Source organism: Melanostigma gelatinosum (assembly GCF_949748355.1).
Source record: "Melanostigma gelatinosum genome assembly, chromosome: 23".
Taxonomy (NCBI): Eukaryota; Metazoa; Chordata; class Actinopteri; order Perciformes; family Zoarcidae; genus Melanostigma; species Melanostigma gelatinosum.
The window spans coordinates 8,248,565-8,268,863 of NC_136656.1; the positions used below are offsets into that span (position 1 = coordinate 8,248,565).

General features: G+C 43.3%; 2 protein-coding genes across 2 annotated transcripts; both read right to left on the reverse strand.

The window, feature by feature from the left end:
- Nucleotides 1-1,167: 1,167 nt before the first annotated feature.
- On the reverse strand, nt 1,168-5,023 carry lurap1l (leucine rich adaptor protein 1 like). The gene is made up of 2 exons (XM_079296042.1): nt 4,605-5,023; nt 1,168-2,565 (listed from the first exon to the last, which is right to left on the reverse strand). Exons 1-2 carry the CDS (start codon nt 4,821-4,823, stop codon nt 2,176-2,178), a joined length of 609 nt encoding a protein of 202 aa, XP_079152168.1. The 5' UTR covers nt 4,824-5,023; the 3' UTR covers nt 1,168-2,175.
- A 478-nt stretch (nt 5,024-5,501) lies between these two features.
- Nucleotides 5,502-9,563, reverse strand: LOC306796298 (5,6-dihydroxyindole-2-carboxylic acid oxidase-like). The gene is made up of 7 exons (XM_079295156.1): nt 9,006-9,563; nt 8,252-8,574; nt 7,403-7,607; nt 7,120-7,287; nt 6,856-7,035; nt 6,590-6,736; nt 5,502-6,480 (listed from the first exon to the last, which is right to left on the reverse strand). The coding sequence occupies exons 1-7, from the start codon at nt 9,358-9,360 to the stop codon at nt 6,293-6,295; spliced, it is 1,566 nt and encodes a 521-aa protein (XP_079151282.1). The 5' UTR covers nt 9,361-9,563; the 3' UTR covers nt 5,502-6,292.
- Between the last annotated feature and the right edge of the window lie 10,736 nt (nt 9,564-20,299).

A 20,299-nucleotide genomic window follows, 5' to 3' on the forward strand; every position in this document is an offset into this window, starting at 1 on the left:
GGCAACTTCTGTTGAAGTGTAGTGTACCATGTAGCTCGGAGGGATTCTGACTCAGAGCTGTTATAACATAAACCTGCAGAACCTGTTCTGTGTCCAATTATGTCAATGCCACAAGCTCAAGTCTCAACATTTCCCCGCCCCTGAGGGATATTAACTGTTAACTAACGATCATGACACGGTTACATTTGTGAAGACATGAAATTTAGGGAAGTTGAGAGAATTTTTGATGTTTTGAATTGAATTGCTGACAAGGAGGTCATGCTGCCATTCACAAGGCTCTTTGGTTTAGTGGGCCTCAGTGTGGTTCAGCTAGACGGGGAGCTTAAGCCTGCCAAAGCCTCTAGGAGGCAGAGATAAGGAAAGGCAGCATAAAACCAAATAAAGCTGCTTTGCACTTGGTGTGAGGCCAAGTTACAAGTGCGCTTAATGTGCCTGGATAAAGTGATTATATCTGTCTGGAACTAACGAACACTAAACGTGTCCTTTGAGTCCAATCTTGTTATTTTCCAACACGGCAGCATTTTCAAAGCAAAGTCCTGCCGTCGGATCCCGGTCTGAGAAAGCACTGAAGTCCTGTGTCCCATGGCCACTCGTTCAGCTGCAAGCCAAAAGAGACCAAGCTTCTCATCTTCCCTGTAATGACTTCCCCTGTATAGTCTGTCTGGAACTTCAATTATCACATGAAAGATAAGAAGCTATCGTGAGCTGCATTAAAAAAAAAAAAAAAATAATACAGCAGACCATCACATATTCTGCAGGGCTGGCAATTTAATTCGGTCTCCCTTTTGATTGGAGTTGTTTTCATATTAAGTTCAGCCAAAGCGTGGCGCTCATAAGAGTTTTAGGAACGCGATTCCTCGTCTATTGTAACACTTGGTGTGCCATCCTGAGTGGGATTCCTCTGCTAGTAGCTTGGGACGTTTAAAGGGTAGGCAACCATTTGCCAAATTCAGACTCATCCTGGTTTTGTGTTTTAGTAAAGGAAAGTGACATGTAGGGGCAGAGTTAATATATAAGGGTGTTCACATGTTCACTTCCCATCTCATTAAGGTTCCATAACGGGGTCAGGGAACTGGTTTTTTTTTCCGAACAAATTGAGAATAACACAAGTTACTGTGTACGAGTTGTTTTTTTTTTGCATTAAAGACATACACAATGTGAGCAGGAGAAAAAAAAAATCACAATATATTATTTCATTTCCACAACAAAATGAACAGCAACCCATAAAAACAAACATGTTTTTTTTCCGACAAATGCAGGCAGTGTAAAATACAAATGACAAAAAAAAACCACAACATTTAAAGCTAAAACAACACACCTGCTTTTGACAGAGAACTAAAATGTGCCCACAAAGCAAACTCGTGTTCCACACGTCCAGCGTCAACAAATCTCCCATCGGGCATGAACAGGGTTTTGCCTCAGGCCGAAATGAGCGAGAAGACAATCAAATTGCTTTGGTTTTCAGTCAAGCGTCTGTGCTTTAAACGTGCTACTAATCTCTCGAGTGCACATGGACGTTCTACTGTTGCAGACTGTGATCGAGCTTAGGAACTTCCATCATCTCAAAACATTGAAGCACAAATAGCTACAAGCTGAACATCTATAGTAGGCGGAGCTCACAATTTGGCATGGAAGCAAACTGCACTTGCTTTAACACTTAAACGTACCACTTTTAAATCGTTAACTCTACTTGCGTCACTCGGCGTGAAACGTCCAATTTTACAAGTGGCTGCTAAATCCTAATCGACTCCTTCACTTCGATCAGATGATTGGGGCTGACATTAGAAAAAGAAGATGATGTTCAGCTTATGCTGCTACTCTTATCCCCCCCCCCCCCCCCGTCTTCATTAGTTTTACTCTCATCTGTGAAGCTAAACTGCTGAGGTATTGGATAACTCAATAAATACAATCTTTTAATCCTAACAGAGCACCTTTTTTACTCAATTGACCTGCGTGATAAAATATTAAGACTTGAACTGTTTAGATGTTTTCACTTGTGGTGTGACTTCAAGTGGCAATGGTTTGACGAAAGTGTTCAAACCACCGCATAAGGACGTTTGTTTCAAAAAAAGCCACTGGAAAATATTCTGACAGCGGTGTTAATTTGTGAAGAACACATTTTTAAATCTGTCCTCCCATATCTCAGTCGTCTCTGTAACCACTGTGTTAAGCTCATTATCCAAAGCAGTAGTATTCATCCGATTCCGCCCTGAGTTTCAGTGGCGATTTGCTGAAAGTATCCCCATCAATGACCGTTTTATCGACAAAACAGTCGAGATCTGCCGGTGAGGGGTCGTCCGAGAGGTCCTCCGCTAGAGTGTCCAAGTAACTACCCACAGACAGAGTATCGAGCCCGTCACTGTTGCCGTCGTTCAAGCTGTTGAAGCTGCCCCGCAGCGAGGTGCCGTCCTGGCTGTCCGACAGGCTGTACAAGCTGCCCGTCAGGCTGCCCTCTTGGCTGGCCACGCCCCCTTTGTCTTCCATCATCCAACGGATGGACTCGATGCCCTCGTTGATGGACATCAGCTGCTGCATCAGCTTCACGTCGATGGCTCGCAGATGTGCCTGCGAGTTGGAGAAAAGCATCCCGGTCAGGTTCGTGGTACTAAATCGAGCATTTCGGGTACAAGTTCAACATTTTGAGAAGTTCATTTAGGAGACATGGGTTTCATCAGCAGATTGAACCTCAGCTTTTAAATCAACATGGATGCGAGAGCTGAAAGTGCTTAGAAAAAAAAAATATATTGGAAATATGAATATCTACATTCATGTGACATGAAGGAAAAGCTCCGGATCAGCTACTTAATGAACATGGTGGCGAGACTTCTTTCTCAACAATTGTTAGCATTCTTATACCCTCACATGGGCAGAACACTGTGCTATTATGTTTAGACTATCAGGCTTTGTTGTGAACAAAGAGACTTAACTATGTGGCACCGGAAAGACGACATACTACTGCTGCAGGAAACCGTCTGGCTCCAGGATTCTGAATGATAATCCTACTTTACACAGTATGGCCATTGACGTAACTCCATGCCATGACAGGCCGTGCCATTGACTGGGGAGGGAAGTGGACAGCATATAGGGTCAATCAAAGGGATTCCTGTTGTCGCTGGGTGACTAACACTCTGTGACAGCCTCCTACATTGAAAATGCATTGAGGCAGATGAAGGTAAACAGGGCTGGTACAGTGCTCCAGACAGCTGCCTCGATACAACAGACCTTCTTTGGAGTGGATTGACGACCAGGCTTCATTTGACTCATACTGCTGCCGGTGTGTTTGTTTTGTGAGAATAACCAACCGCTTCACACACACACACACACACACACAGAAGACCAGCAGATGGAGTCGCTATTTAAGACCAAGCAGCGATCTGGTGTTAATAAGGTGGCACCGGAGGGTCAGTAACACAAGATGAGTTTTGGGCAACACAATTAGCGCTGCATAATTGTGTCTCTGCTGGATAGGAACACATGTTTCATTTGTCATATGAAACTAATAAGAGCTGATCCATAACCTTTTTCTGAACTGCAAATTTCAGAGTTCATTTGGTCCTTTGATGGGCCCCTCAAGTGTTGTAAAATGTAGCTAAACACGATGATGTTGCAAAAAGTGTGCGTGCGTGTGTGTGTGTCTGCCAGACGTGTGCATACCAAAACAGAGCAGTCTGATCGGATTAGAGATGAAGTTGTGACGGTAGCCGCAAAAATGAACAATGAGCTGTCTGACAATAAGAGAGAGAGAGAGCACTAAGGGCATGACACGCAATTCAGTTTTAAAAGTCAATGGGTGTTTGTCTTCTTCACGTATCAACACAATTACAAGATGACATGACAGTCACGGTTGAATTAAACCCAAGGGCGGTTCCATTTAAAAATACTGTTGTAGGTCCCAACGTCTCCGTCTCCGTAATGTCAGCTTATCAACACAAAGTCTCTGGGCGATTGGTCTGTCTGCTGGCCTTGATACAGCTCTCATACGGCACTCAACCGGGCCATCTGCTCAGGAATCCTCCTAATACCTTTCATGACCTGACTTAAAATGATGGGGGGGGGGGGGGGGGTTCGCTGGGACTTTGGGAATCTTCAAAGACAGCCATCAGTGGAACTTTGCATGCAACAACCACATGTTGACATGTAGACCTGCTTTGCATATTTGAGCCATGCAGGCTCAGCTGCCAAACAAATGCGATGCATTAGAGAGAGAGAGAGAGAGAGAGACACACAGAGAGAGAGAGAGAGAGAGAGAGAGAGAGAGAGAGAGAGCAATCTTTGTTTGACTTGCCTGACATTAAGCCATGCATAATTGGCTGGTTTAATAACAGTCAAGTGTATTTCCTGCTGCCATCAGCCGAATTGGAACGTTTGTGGACGAATAAACTGCTCGGACGAATGTAAGGTTAAGCATTAGTGACCTAGTTAATAACAAGTATGTACACTTTTAACGAACATAGAAGTTACACTGGAGCATCTCTATTTCTCAGCTTTGTCGCATATGCCAGATGTTGTTTTTAGCATATGGCTATTCATCAACTGGCACTTCCCGCACTGTAACAATCCCCGAACAGCTCGTTTAAACATACAAGAACAAAAGAGACGCTTACCATTTCTTGTTTTAGGAACAGCATTTTGCTCTCCAGTCTTTTCAAGTCCGCATTGTTGGCATACAGTTTGCGGTTCACTAAATGCGGCGCTGCAGACTTCTCGTGCACGTCGGGATGCTTTCCTGCAGCAAGAGAACGAACGAGGCTATCCGGGACCTTAAGACCCAACTTTGTCTCTATATCCTTCAAATCAGGCAGGACGTTTTTATCCTCGTCCATTGCGGACTGTCCGAAATGTCACACGTTGACACTTTTTTTGAAGTGGCGCAAGCGGACGTGTGAAGCGCAGCGCTGTGAGTGGTGAGGAGAGACGCGCGCGAGCTACATCCAAAGAAGAGTTGATCCAAAGTTGCACCAGGCGCTTCACTTTGCGCGACTTTACCCGACCCGGTGACAGAACCAAGTGTGGGGCCACTTCACAGTGAGTCCACCGCACCGCCGTGACGCAGACAGACCTCCCATTGAAGCGGCGGACCAGTAATGAGACAGTTTAACGACAACGTGCTCTGTGTAGACCCTCCCACAAAGGAGCTTCCGCTCACACCAGACAGGTGAAGTGACACAGGGGCGTTATAAAAAAATATCTATCTTTTTTCAGCTGTTACAAATTAAGAGTTGTGAGTCCAACCGTGAGGCAAAAGGCGAGACTTACTCGTCTCAATTATATGGGATAAGCACATTTTACTTTCTATTCTGCGTTTCTGCAAAGACTTTCAAATGCGTAATGAACGCAGGGAAACAAAGCGAAGCACAATCATGAATGAAAAGCAACTGAAATACATGTGGACAAACAAATCATTTCAATAATTTGCCACAGAATAGCGTTAATGACCATTTTGCATCGATTTAGTTGGGAAAAAAAAGACAAAAAGAGATGCATATGGTGCGAGCACACAATTCAGAAAGGTCTTATAACAACTTTATAGACACTTTTCTTTCAAATCTTTCGTTGATTACATTTTAGCTGGTCATTTAGATCAATACATCATTTAAATACAACCCCCTCTCACCTCAAAGCATATCTCTCTTACCAACAATGTGGAGAGCTTTACAATTTGAACTCTTGCGTCCCCTTGTGGGCGTTGTGGATCCATCACATGGGCAGTGTATATTAATAATTCCTCACACTTCACCTCTATAATGGTCTAGGGACAACAAACATGGTGGAACTTGTCGTTGTACATGTTTTCATTCATTTGTATTTCTCCATTCCTCCACGAAATAGCAAATCAGAATCGACATTCTTTACGTCTGATCACCTTTTTATTTAGTGCAACATCAAAATCTAAACTACAGGAGGCAGCATTGGTGATCCTGAAAAGTCATTTACAGTAAAAGCCCTGACAGCACCACCTGCTGGCATCACCATAACACTTCAGTTATCCATGTTCTCTTCATTTGAACACAAAGATCGCACCATTGCAAAGAGTACTTCGAAAGCACTGCATATATCTAAACCTTCCAATCACAAAAATGCATCTTCAATGAGTGCTTCATATCTGTAGTATTTTTAACAAAACAAAAAAAAAGAAATGCAACTACACCAGCTGTGCTATAGGGCCAAAATATATTGTTGTAGCATTCAAGAATCGATATGCTTTCCAGTGAGAACACAGCCGTGCTTCAAACCACTGCATTGCTGTGTCACTGCGAAAGAGAAGAGAGAGGCTCATGTTGAAACAACGATCTCAGACCACAGATTGGCTTTTGGCATCGTCGTAGCGCTGGTAGTGATCTCCAAGCAGAGGCTGGTGGCCCTCCATCTTGCGAGACCTGGCACGCACGGCACACGTGGTGGCAGCGAAAACGACGGCGACGAGCACGAGGGCAGCGACGATGGCCATGGTGATGATTTCAGTCATGGTGAAAGCTTGAGCTGGAGAGGTAGAAGAGGAGGATTGTTACCTTCATTTAAAAAAAAGGCAAGATTGAAAGCAGACCCACGAGAATGTGCCAAGTGCTAGAAATCATCCGAAAAGGAATACCTGGCCATTCAGCTTCGTACGAGTAACCAAGGTTTTCGGGGGCAGTCAAAAACATCTCGGCGTTAGTCACGGGGGGCCAGAAAGGCACCATGTTGTAGCCTCTGTTGTGACCGATGGGGGCATTTTCTTCGGGATACAGAGTTGAATCTGTCAAGAAATACTTGAAGTTAGCCTATAAGATCACCATGTCATACATAAAGCAGTAAAATATGCAGGTTTTATGAAGTAAACATCTAAAACAAGTGTTTTTGAAAAAACAAACAAACCTGGACTGTGTCTTCTCAACCATTCATCAAATATGGCGTCGGTGTAGGTGTGCAGCAGGACGAAGATGGGGTCATTGGGGGAGAGGTGAGTCTGTCCTCCTGTCCCATTCAGGAACAGGTGGGCCAGGTTGTGGAGGCTCCTCACCACAGGGTCATAGTTCCCCTGGGGGGTGCTGTAGCCTGCCAAAACAACAGGAAAAGTCATGCAAATGCAGAAACGCCGCATGTCAATGTGACAGAAAAATGTCTTCGTAATTTGCTCACCTTCAATTGTGTTTCGGAAGCTTTCGGAGGAGGTGGAGTAATAGGGCGGTGTGTCGAAAGCGTTAACCTGCAGACAGTCTGCCACATCCTGGGGCTCTGGGAGACGCTGGACCATCGGCCTGTTGACATTCCCTGCTGGGTTCCTTCTGATGGGAGACGTCTCAGAGCCTGGCAGGAGACAGGAACCAGTATTAGATACAGGACATCAATTTCTCTGCACTATCACCATAAAGGGGGATCACTCTAACACTATGCCCATTTGCCACGGTGAAGACAGTCTTACTGTTGCAGATGGTTCCCAGTGTGTCGTAGTCTTCGACGCTCTCACATATGACCCTCCACTGGGAGAAGAGGGAGTTGGTGCTGAGGGAATTCATGTCAAAGCTGCTCCGGGCTCCCATCAGGTCATCTGTGCAGATGTCACATGTGCTTCCACCGATGGCAAAGTTCCAGTAGGGCAGGGCGAAGGAGGGGTCTTGCAGCATGTCCTGGTTGTACATGAATGGAAGCATGGCTGAGTTAGTTTGTGAATGTGAAGCTCAAGGCTGAGGCTTTATTGTATTACGTTGCTGACAATGTATTTCCACCTCCTTAATGTGTCAATGTATCTTTAGAGTCTCATTTGGTCATGGAGTCAATGCACAGAATGAATTGGTTGTCATTTTTCACACGCACTGAGATTTCTTTTAAGACAGTCAATGAAAATATCTGTTCAGAATGCATGAATACATCTGAATGTTGGTTCTTTAAAAGCCTTTGGGGAAAGACTGTTTTTAGTCAATGTTTTAACAGAGTTATTCTCTTTTGTTCATTGTTTGTCCACGCATTGTTAAGTGTCAATATTGTTTCACCTTTTAACTTTAATCTTACATTGTGTTTAGGTTTATTGTGTAACATCTGCCTCTTGGGACTACAGATGAAAAATAGCCTTTTGGCTAACTGGCACATTTGCAGAAATGTTTTTATTAATGTTCAAATAAACCAATAAAAAAAAAAAATAAAAAAAAAAAAAAATAAGACAAGGGGGTGAACTCGGAAATTAGACGGTGACGTATCGGTAATTCCATCACATTGTGTATGCAATTACGTCAACATTACTCCAATTGTCACCCCTCTTTATACAGGATCTCACCTGCATGTCTCGCTCCAGCTGCAAAAGGTGGAACCTGTGCCAGGTGACAAAACCAGGCCCCTCGTGGGAGAAGTCCACTCCCCCGAAACTGGCCTGTCCAGCACCCAGGAACGTCTTGCTGACCGAGAAGTAGTGGGTCCACACGAAGTAATTGTAGATGGTGATGTTCTCGAACTGCACGGTGTTCCCGTCGGGCCCGAAGATCTCCGAATAGCGCCGCGTGGCGATCACCAGGTCGGGCTGCACCGTGCGCTTGGCCTGGTCCAGCGCGTTCACGAACGCACGCTTCTCGTCCGCGCTGAGCTGCATCACGTTTCGTCTTACTGGGGGATTATGGAAGAGGGAAAGTGAATTAACTCAGCCAGTCATGCGTTAATTGGAGATCAGTTTTAATGACTGAGACAAGAAGTACAAAAATGCGCGTAAGGGGCAGTTTTGATCATTTTTTCAATCAAATGCCCTTTTCTAACTTTCAGGGCTGTAACTATTTCAAATACATTTAGCTTTAATCATTGTGAATAATTTAGGTAAAATAATCTGTCTTTGTCCTTTAAAATGGTTAAAACGACATTAAATGAGCCAAAATCCGTTCATTTTGCCCGGTGTGGTGTCTCAAAGGAGTGCTGAAGTGCCACTGAGCAACAACACAGAATTATACCACCTCCAGCTTTACTAGCTGTGTTCTCTCTTAACTTCAGTCAAAGTACGACACAGCATTATTATATGAATATTTCCTCTGGCTTTGCGCACTTACCAACAGAAACTCGCTGGTCACAGACGGGCCCCGTCCATCCGTGTCTGCAGCGGCCGCAGTTATAACCGCTGAAGTTCCCGTTGCACTGACAGGTGCGGTTGAAGAAACGGACCGGCCATCGTTCCCGATCGTCCCGTCCGTCGTGCGGGTACTGAGGACCGTGCGGGTGCGCGTCCGCCGAGATGGACACGCACTGCCCGCGCCCCGCGCTGGAGCCGCACGGGTCGTCGCCGAGTCCGGAGGGCGATGGACAGCACTGTCCACTCCTGAGTCCTTCGGGTGTCACACACTCTCTGGGGAACTGCGCGCTCACAAGCACCGCGCCCACAAGCACCAAACAGCAGCACTGCCACATTTCTCCAACAACGGTGGTCAGATTTTACGCACGGCTGACTTGGAGTCAGTTTTACCGACTGATGATTTACCTGTAATTATGCACTTAAACGAAGCTTTTATCCAAAGTGAATGTGACTCACTTCACCACAACAGGAATGCTTTTCTCCGTTAACCGTCTGTGTGTATAAAACGTCCCCTTCAATGCGCCCAGGCTGTGCTTCTACTTCTCCCCCCCCCCAAACCGGTGAACTGTGAACCTTAAATACCAGATTAGCGCATGACGAGATTTTCCCCCGCGTGATGCCATCACACAACATCATATTTCCTCCTGGGCATGGAGGGAGGAAGTGTGATCCCTGATGAACAGGATTTATTGTTCAAAAAACTCACTGCACTTCTAAAGTTGCCAGAATGAGTCCAACATTAAATGAGGGAAGAAGTCTGATTCATTACGAAATTGTTTGATTAAAACATAAATTATGATGAATGAGCAATACGTGTACATGGACTAAGCTTTCAGCACGACTTCATGAGCACCATATTGAAATTAATTTGTTATGAAGTGGTTGTGTTTTACAAAATGTAGCCGTATGGGCACACAAATGTTCGTGGAATTCAAATAATAAACTTGGTGCTGCAAGCAAGCTACAATATGGTTCTTGTTTATCATGTTTTACTCTTTCTCTTGGACATTTTCACTTCTGTCATTTACTGAAAACCAAATAGAAAAGCAATAAATAACCATGAATGTGTTATTTTAATACAGATTGTCCCTTCAACCACAACGATAAAATGTCAGGATACAATCTTGAACAGCCTCAGAGGTGCATGCGTTTGCTCGGGTGATTATATTTCAGGTCATTTGACTTCTCAAGAAGGCCTCTCTCTTTCTCTGCACCACCTCCTTCTTTCACCCCCCCCCCCCCCCCCCAAGGCTGCTGCTCGTGCCAGCATGTGAGAGACGTGAAGGCATTTACTCCACAAAAGACACCTTGTAATGCGTAACTCTTTCTATATGTTTCAAATCAAAGTGAAACAGATGCAGCTTACAATGAAAATATGTTTCATAAATCCGATTTAAAAACAGCTTTTTAAAGAATTTCTTTTTGTAGGGGGAATATTTGTAATATTTGCGAAAGCAGGCACATTTTTAAAAAGGCATCAAACATCCCCAAACATTAAAGGGGTACTCGATAGATTTGTTATGACACTTCTTTTAAGTTGGAAGACTTAAGGTTAAAGAATTAGGCATTTTAGATGCAGCAGAGGCAGACACATCCGGACTTTTAGTCCCTAGTATCGGACAACTCCAGCAATGGCTCCTCCACTCCCCAGGATGCAAATCAATAGCGTCTACTGGACGGTGGAGACGGGAAAAACACCCAGCTTTCATTTCATCTGACCGTTGTACGAGTTGGTTGACACAAGGCATCCATGTTTGTTTGGTATTCAGACACTTTCAGTGTAGGACATGTCAGAGTCAATTTAAACACTCTAGCCAAGATGGGAACCGGCAATTACTCCAACATGACATGAATTCAGTGTTATACCCTTCATGCCTTGCAAATGCCCATATCTTTCAAACTCCACTTACCCAATTTGAAATGATGTTATCTATTTTTCGCCTTCTAAACCAAGGCTGAGAAGATGACATCATCAGGGTTATTTCTGTATACATTTACTCTTGACGAGTAAACTGATTTACTCGTCAGGAATATGACAGGTGATGGTTATCGATGAACCATCAGTCAAATAATGTGAACATTTCAGGTGAAAGCAAGTATGAAAACATGTGTGTCTTACCACTCTCCGCTCCCTCTAACATGTGGGTTTTGCTTACCTGACTGTGCATTCATTTGAATTCTCCCCCTGATGGCCCCTCCGGCGTGTGCACCGTTTGTTTATTTGCTTCAGTGTTCTGCAGGTTAAGGAGTCGGTCTGAAAACAAAAACCGTTGATTCGTTTAAATGAGCTGATGGCACGAGGGGCAAAATTGCAAATTTCTTTTGGCATTCAGCACATTTTTTCACAAAGAGGGAAAATGATTGGCTGTTATTGTTGACAAAACCTACAGCTAACCCCAGGGAGTTAGAATCTGGGGCAAGATCAGCGAGGCCGCTTCTTTCTAAAACCTCTAAAGTCTCACACTCTTCCCATCATTCACTGTAAACGTATGGGTCGCAGAGAGGACACTGGATGGTGTGAACCTCAAGGGGATCAACACCCACTAATTAGCAAACCAATGCTTCACAATTTCATCAAATGATGGTGATGGAGAGGGAAAACATAACAATGTCGATGCTTACACTTCAAAACAAAGACTTTCAGTCACGAGTGAAGCAGGCGATAACCAGGAATCCTATTGGATGTCAGTAAATGTTGAATCCAAACAGTGTTAGAAAATAACTAAGTCCTCAAGTACAGTACTTGATTACAATGTATCTATTTTACATAAACAAAAACATACAAAAAGACACAATGCAGAGTTAGAGATTAAACCAAAGGTTCCCATCCTTTTTGGGCTGGTTGGGGCCATGTTTCAAATGTTTATGAGCGATTAAAAGTTTCACCAAAGAGTGATTTGATTTCTCAGATGGTTTGATTTAAATAACTGGTCAACGCTCAAAGAGCCAAAAGTATCCAATATTTCAGCAAACATCAGTAATGATGGAATGAATACACATTTATGAAGCAGAACTTTGCTTTTTCCGTATTTTCTCACAACTCCCTCCATTTATCTTGTGACCGAGCCCTATGGTCGGTGTCCACTGGACAAAAACAACCTTAGTGTACAATAAGGGGAATAAATTCCTTCAGTAAAAGGCTTCAAAGACAGTGATGAAGTATTAATCTAATAAAAAACACACACAAAGAGTACTCTCTCCGCCCCTGGTAAAAAATATATGTAACGTTTTGTCCTGGAAAGATGTGATGAACCCGATGCGGTCAGGATTAATAATAATATGTAAACTTGAAACCCAAATCATTCATATTTAAATGTCCCCTCAGGCAAAAATCATCATAACAAAACAGCACTTTTGTAGGAGGAGGGGAGTCTTTTCCCAATGTGATCTGACACAATGAAAGGCAACGATTCTGAACCCAGTCACATGCGTTTCACCTTGGTTATCATGATTCCGGTTGCACGTATCATTTCATAATTGGGGCGCGACGGCGAGGATTACACAAAGCTAGCGCTAAGCTCATTCTCATGAAGTGCGCTTGAACAATACAGCCACATTCCTTATCCATGTGCAGTTCCCATGTTCCCCTTCAGAACTAGCAGGAGACTCATTAGTCATGTTATTCTTTTAAAAACGTCACGATGAACACTGTAATAGTTCAAACGATCAATTATTTTGACCTTGGAGTCTAAAGCTGGCCATGATTTGTCATCATCCTCATGGACTTGTGGGTATTTAATAATTCAAAAAGCGATTGACCTGAAAATGCACTGCAGTGTTTTTACAGTCACATTTGAGTCGAGAAGCCATCTATTTACTGATCAAGTCTGGAGGAAGTTTAATTTGTCAACTATCTTTAAATGTGTGCATGCTACATCAGTTCAACAGTGATACACAACTGTAATTCAAAGGTACCGGATCATGTCATGTAGTAATCTGATGTATTTGATGGAGATGAACACACCAACTGTAACCATGTAGAATACAACATATTGGTTTCCAAATCTACTGCATTACACAGCCCCTCTTGTTTGTCTCGTGACCGGCTCTCATCCGACCGCCATTTCATCTCCACTCACCATGTCTGTGTGTGAATCAACCTTGGGCAGGATAGAGGATCATGTGAGAAGATGTGACTCAGGCTTAATGGTAATCCTTGCCTTTGGTAAAAATGGCACAGTGGGAGTCATTGGAAGGGAGCCACATGAGCGGTTCATAAGTCTGTATCCCCCCTCTCCCCTAAGACAATGCCTGCAACTGCTTGTCATTCTCTTTCACTTTCCCTTTACAGGCTGTCTTCATGCCCCTGCTTTTCCCCATGTTCATTTGCTTCCTCTGTAAATGATGGGAGACTATCTGAAAGAATAAGTCCCATGTGAACACACTGTTACAGCTCAAGGCCTCTATGGTCAAATCAGTGAGAGTCCAGACATTCCCAGCAGTGCTTGGTTGCTTTTCACCAACCTTTGTCTTTTCAACACCGACCAAGATAGTATCCCAACGTTAACCAACAACTCATTTCAACCCAAACCATGCTCTTTTCCGAACCCATCCTAAAGTGTTTGTGCCTAAACCAACAAAAAGTAACCATAGCGATTATCAGATGATAAAACCGAAATCTTTTTCCATCTGCTACCGCTATGCAAATATTAGGAGTTGGGGTAAGTCGCCAGGTTTGTTTCCGGCACAATATGTCCCACTTTTCCCCCTCAGCCAAGTGGAAAAACATATTTCTGATATCTTACTTTTTCCTCCCACAAAAATGCGCCTTTGTCCTTGCATCCTGCACACAGCATATTTAGTGCTTCATTTCTCCAACTGTATGCATCCCCAAATTTGCATTCACCAGCAACTGGAACTGCCAAATGGAACTGTGGGCCCAAAAACAATGTTAGAGTCTTGTTTTGTTTTCCCTGCTTGGTATCTCAAATGACATACCAAAACTAATGCAAAGACCAACAATGTGAAATAAAGGCACTCCAGGTCTGTTCACCCACAGTGACGACATTTCCTACATACATTTGCGGTGGTCATGACCTTAAATTTGTGCCGAGGAGAAAATCAATTTGGATCCTTGAACGGAAAACAAACTCCATTAAGTTTCACACGACGTCTGCTGCCGAAAATAAAAATAAGCCGGGGAATAAGGGAATGCATTTCTATTGCAAATAGTACAGGCCTACGTGCTGGGAAAGACAGCAGAGACTTGTCAACAATACAACAATTAATTATCACAATGCGATAAGCATGTCAACAGTCACCAAAGCTTGAATTCCAACACAATTGAGTTGTCCTCGGGAGCGTGGCAGCAGTAGTGATAAATGTGTCAGAATACAACTCGTTTCACTGCAATTTATACAAATTCAGAACAGGTACTGAATAAACAATGAGTGAAACCTCAAAAAGTTTTGTTTTTTTTGTGAAGAAAACAGCCTTCAACATTGTTGAACATTGATCTCTTCCCTGTAGGTGTAATACAGTTTGAAAACCAGCAGAGGACAGTGACATCTTATGTAAAGATCCGTGCTCAGACAAGCATCCATACTGTGTTTACAGAAGTTCTGGGTGGGAATCCATCCACTGTCCACATATTGTCCGTTATGGACACAAAATTACAAATTGTTCTGCCAACATTTTAGCTATAAATAACCTGGATGATGTTAACTCCTGGATGAAGTTATGTGGCTTTCAATACCTTTCTTAACTTGTCGATCTTAATGTCGCAACCCCAAGTTCACAGGCAATATGATGCAAGTAAACTCGTTACAATGAATGTGCTTCCACTACAAGCTAGTTTGGAACTTTTAGGCGCCGTCCTTCATTCACATCAGTTTTACAGAAATACAGAATAAGCATTTCATGTGTGAGTCAGAGAGGACTTCATTTGGTCGGCCAACAAGCTTCTCAGAATGTAGTGCCAGCTCGAGGTAGACCGACACGCTGATGAATCGCTGGAGTTAGCACCTCAAATGAAGGCCTCCGCGAATATCGGTATACTGTCTACTTAGCACAAGCACCGGCATCTTAAATCTGCTGCTTTCCAACACCAAAGCACTTCAGGTGATTTACAAGGCAACAATTTAAACAGCAGAGGTGCCGTGACGGGGCATCGGCAATAAAATACGGAGATCTACCGCCCAGACTGCTGCTACCACTTGATTGCTTTTTAACAGTCATTAGTCTTGCGGGAGCCTCTTGAAAGGTCATCATCTTTCGGTCAATCCGTCGCTCGACTTCACAGAGTGTTCCACTGACGTATGAAAATAAGGGAGGATATTGACAGGTACTGTAAATGGGAGAGGTGAGGGTAATTCAGCGGGAGCCGGCTGTGTCACAGATCATCGCAGACAGCAGCGGTAATTAGTGAGGAACACGAGTCTTGCTCCAGGATGTACCAGGGAAACAGCTGGGTCGGTTGGTTGTGCCAGCCTCAGCCAATTAAAATGCTGCACAGAAGTAAATGACGCCAGGCAGAGGTTAAGATGGAGCCTGCTCATCATCAATGGAAGTCTGGAGTCAAATTTGATGCATAAACGGCAATGTAGTTCATCACGATTTTGTTATCCACTTGGCACGGTTTATTTTCACACGGAAGCATTTCAAGCTATCGTGGGAACGCTCACTCGGCTCATTGGATAGATGCGTCTTGGGTGGGAGTGAGGAAGTAAACACAGAGTAAACACGTGCTATTTTCCCCAAATATCAAGAAGGCAACGTGTTTTGCTCCTCTTTCAGGACAGATCTCGAATTAACCTCCAGCTAGCCGCTAGCAAACGTTGAATTCACTCGTCGGCATTCAACTATGCAAAGCGCAAATGCTAAAGTCAGCCATTTAGCTCAAACTTCCAGAGTACGCCTTATAGGTGGGTCACATCGGATCACCACCCTGCCACTTCATCTATAAAGGTACGTGACCTTTATCGATGAAAACAAGCTTGTTAGGCCAATCCAATGAATGGAACACCTGACAAATCAAAATATATCAACGCAAGAATTCTGCTAACATATTACCCGACCATATTTAGCTGCTGAATACTTTTCTCAGCTCATGCACCGAGTTGCGCAACATACTGCCTTCACCTTGTTCCACCTGTCGTAAATACGGGTCTTGCTGATACCGTCATTAGTCGTCAGCTTATATGTTGCTTCCTAAGCTACCTAAAGCCCACAGTCTCCATGGACAGAGGTATTGAAAGAAAGATTCAGCAGATCAAAGACCTTGGACAAAGCTTCATAAATTCCCAGCTCTGGATTCCACGAAGACCCCTTTAGACAAATGGCAATCACGATGTTCTTTGAAAGAACATTTCACAGGTTTGTCAAAAGAGGAATATTTCTTATGATGTACAGTAGAGTGCTGCATATGTGGAGTACAGAGCAATTCACCTCACTCTGTGGGCGGATGAGAGTCGGGCACTGATGTGGCAAGTCTTACAGAGACGGAGGAAACATTGCCTTTCAGGGTGAGGCATGCAGGAACAATATAATAAATCAGAAATGAGCTCGTCTCTCCTGGTGATTATTGTCAGAGTTGAGGACTGCTCATCTCTATAAAAATGTCACACTCCCTTTGTGCCGTGTCACGTTTTGGGGGGGGGGGGGGGGGTGATAAAAGTTCCGTGACCGATGCCAGCTTTTCACAAACCCAGAATAGATTGGCAACATGTTAATTTGTGCCCACAAGTATGTGAACAAGCTTCCTCTCGTCGGTATGTGCTGGAGTTTTCCTGAAGGAAATGAATTCAGCAGAACGTCTTTAATACAGACCCCGCATTGATCTGTTGCTGCACCGCCTTTGGTTTGGTAGAAACTTTGAGAACAATCTAACCTCCAAACACAACAGAAATGCAAAGCTTCCCTGCGTTAATGATGTCGCGATGGAGTTTCTGAACACATAACACTCATTAAATTCCTGAACAAACTCTCAAAGGTGACGTAGATTAGTTCGGCAAGACTTCCTCCTGATGAGACCGAAGGAAAACACATGCATGAAGTTATAGAGCCGACGCAAGACGAGGGCAAAACAGTGCCGATCAAGCTTGGTATCGTTTGGTCACTTGTGGAATTGGCCAAGGTAATCATAACAACAACTTTTTTTATACAGCACCTTTTAAAACAAAGTGCTTTGACAGACAAATTTGCAAAAACAACAATAGCAGAAAGCTCAGTGAAACAGTTGGATACCTTAAAAATAAACTAAGAAATAAAAGAAAAAAAATAATAAAAAAATCTCGAAGGAAGCATTTGGGAACGCTTTACTCTCCCCTACTTTTAAAACTATCCAGGAAATATGCATGGACCTCACTTCTTGCACATCACAAATCTGCCTTGCTGCACATTTCTTCCTTCTCCAACACTCCCAGATGTGATGAGGTGCTGGCAAACACCAGTCACCTGCCACAGCCTCCCTGCACCTCGCTCGGGTGACGAGTCATTTATTAGCACTCCATTATGCCGTGTAGCCAAATGTATTTCATTTGTTATGTGTGCCGGGGTGACAAAGGTGGAAATGTTCTTGCTAATTTAATGCCTATTGAGAAAGAAAATTGGATCTACTTCAGGGAGCCGCGATGAGTATCGTGACGCCCAGGCTGCCAATTTCTGCCCAAGATTAATTCAAATGAAAATTTCCGTGGGACCTGCGACAGTCGCCCGGCTCCTGTACATATTTCTTCATCATTGGAATCACAGCCAGCCTCTGGAGGAGGAAGGGGTTTCTCGGACGTTTCAGGGAACCAGCAGGGATTTGCTGAGGTTTGCACTGGGGACGGTTTGATTGTGCTTGGGGGAAGAAAAAAAACAAAAAAAACATGCACACACTTGAAATGCTGGAACACGATGAGAGAAAGAGAATATCTCACTTCTGCAAGCATGTGACATGAAGGACTTACAGTACAGCTGTGGCAGAATGAAGGACAATGAAAGGCAAGTCCACAGCAGCTGGGGACACTACCAACATATCAAGACGATCGCCAACGACAAAAACATCGTGTTTTGCTGAACTCATGCATAACCAACAGGCAGTAACATGAATAGATCCTGCATTGCTGAATATGCTGGCACAGCATGAGCAAAACACAAGTAACAGCAACAAGCCATTACACTTTACAATGCAAGGCAGGTGTGCTCCTTCCATTCGACTGGGTGCTCTCCTCCAGTTGTATCAGATAATCAATTCAAACAGCAGCACGACAAAACAAAAAGATGTTGCACCGCAGGGGGCTTCAGTTTACCGCATTTCTCTTTTTGGTCAGTTTTATGTGTTTTGGAAAACAGGCCTTCATCAGTTCAACATAACGAACATGGTGCCAATTGAACTTTTGTTATAGTACGGCTGTAATATCCAAGTTTGTAAGTGGGGATTAAGACTGAAAACAGATCTGCATTATAACAGAGCAGGGGGTTATGAGAATAGAAAAAGGGTGAATAAATGAACTATTAAGTGGCTGTTCAGACAAATTCAACCTGAGGTGTAATACTCCGATTGACTTTGAAAATGTAGCAGAAAGGCATTGTTACAAACTACAGATGTGAGGTTTCATGTCATTTAATATTAACTACTGCGTTGCCTTATGGGAAATGTAGGCTCCAGCATTCTTTTGGAGCTTGATTCACGTAGGGACTAAATGTTAGGCCTGTACTGCATACATTTTGACCCCGTCTGTCTCTCCCAAGTCCTCTAACATTATGGAAATGTAACACTTAATTGCTGGCAAATAACAAGCGCCAACACAATTGCTGGTTCTAGCTTCTCAAATATGAAGATTTGCCGTTTATTTGTGGCTGATTTGGTGATGTCAGTGTGCACCGAGCAGGTGACAACCTGATGGCATCCAAACAGCTGCAGTTTAACGATACTTCCTGTCTTATTAAAATGTTTTTTATTATCACATTCTTATTTTTATAGGTGTGGGCATTATTATTTCAGTGTTGCAGTCACCAAAGTAATTGCTGAGATGAGGGAGCATCGTTAAAATTAGGTCAGATGGGGCACCCCTTGGACACATTGGTGAATAATTTGACAGTTTTTGCTTTCATCTTTTCTATCAAATCAGACTCTTTTTGCAGCGTTCTGAGATTCAAGCAATGAACTTGCTGAGTACAGATAGGAATCATGGGCAAAAATATTCAAGTTGTGATAATTCAGAATCACCCTAAAAAGCAGTCTTCTGATCATTTGTTGTGTGTTCATTGATAAGCAGTTGTATCACACCACAGAGAACATTCAAGCAATTCACAAGGAAAAATAAGTCGAGCACGATCCTTTTTTTCATCCATTCTGTAATCCTTCGTCAAAAGATCGAGCTACTTTCTCACCTTCCTCGGTAGACGAGAGCTTAAGTACCGTCACTGGATGGATTTGGGGCGAGACCTGAGCTGCCTGCTAAGTCTGGTAATGTTTTTTTCTCTTTTTAGTTGGTCAAAGCAAAGTGTTCATAAGTTAAATGCAGGTTTCTGTGGGAATTAAGGGCTCTTTTAAAAGTGACTGAAGAAGCAAGAGTACACACACACACACACACTCACGTCAGACAGAGACACACACACAGAGACACAGAGGAAGACAAAGACAGACAGAGAGAGTCTCCTCAGAGGAAACTGAACCAAATATTAATGAAACAAGAGAGCAGTAACAGGAATACAAACAAAGAAATGCAGACCGTTGCAAAAAACACTTACAACGTAACAACTGGGATTCCTACAACTAATTAAGGACCTACACAGCACATACATTTGTCATTGTTTCCTTTTTCCTTAACACACAAAGATAATGCGAACACAGCAAGAAGCTGAAGTAAAGATGTCATTTTTGTGTGTTGAGGGAAACTTACAGATTCAGATTGTTTTTTAATCTTTGCTGTGGAAGTATCTGTTGCTACCAGTCGACGTATGGTGCACCCTAAGTTTCCCAATGCTTCCGTTTATTGTCAGGACTCATTGCTTTGGTTAAGAACAAGCTGCTTGGAATCTTGGGTATGAATACGGAGATATTGGAGGTTCTGAATAGCAAGTAGGTGGATGAACCCACATTAAATCCTGAAAACCCAACTAACCCCAAAAGTCCTCATCTTATGAGACATTGTTCATTGTGATCTGAGAAATTCTCAAGAGCTTGTGCTCTTGATTCGTGAAATTATTTGCGAGAGTATCAAACTGAACCAGAGACTTGACCCAGCACTCAAGGTCTAGTTGGAGAACCACTGCACTGAACAATTCAGTTTTTATTTTCTGCACAGAGAAAAATGATCTCAACAGCAGGTCATTCTCGTCTCACAA

Bases quoted from the DNA above. Each gene is read 5' to 3' on its own strand.
- lurap1l (XM_079296042.1), bottom strand. From the start codon at position 4,823: ATGGACGAGGATAAAAACGTCCTGCCTGATTTGAAGGATATAGAGACA. The intron at 2,566-4,604 runs GTAAGCGTCTCT...TCCAACTCGCAG, and splicing joins TGTTCCTAAAACAAGAAATG to GCACATCTGCGAGCCATCGA.
- LOC306796298 (XM_079295156.1), bottom strand. From the start codon at position 9,360: ATGTGGCAGTGCTGCTGTTTGGTGCTTGTGGGCGCGGTGCTTGTGAGC. The intron at 8,575-9,005 runs GTAAGTGCGCAA...ATAATCCCCCAG, and splicing joins TGACCAGCGAGTTTCTGTTG to TAAGACGAAACGTGATGCAG. The intron at 7,036-7,119 runs GTGAGCAAATTA...TTGTTTTGGCAG, and splicing joins CTTCCGAAACACAATTGAAG to GCTACAGCACCCCCCAGGGG.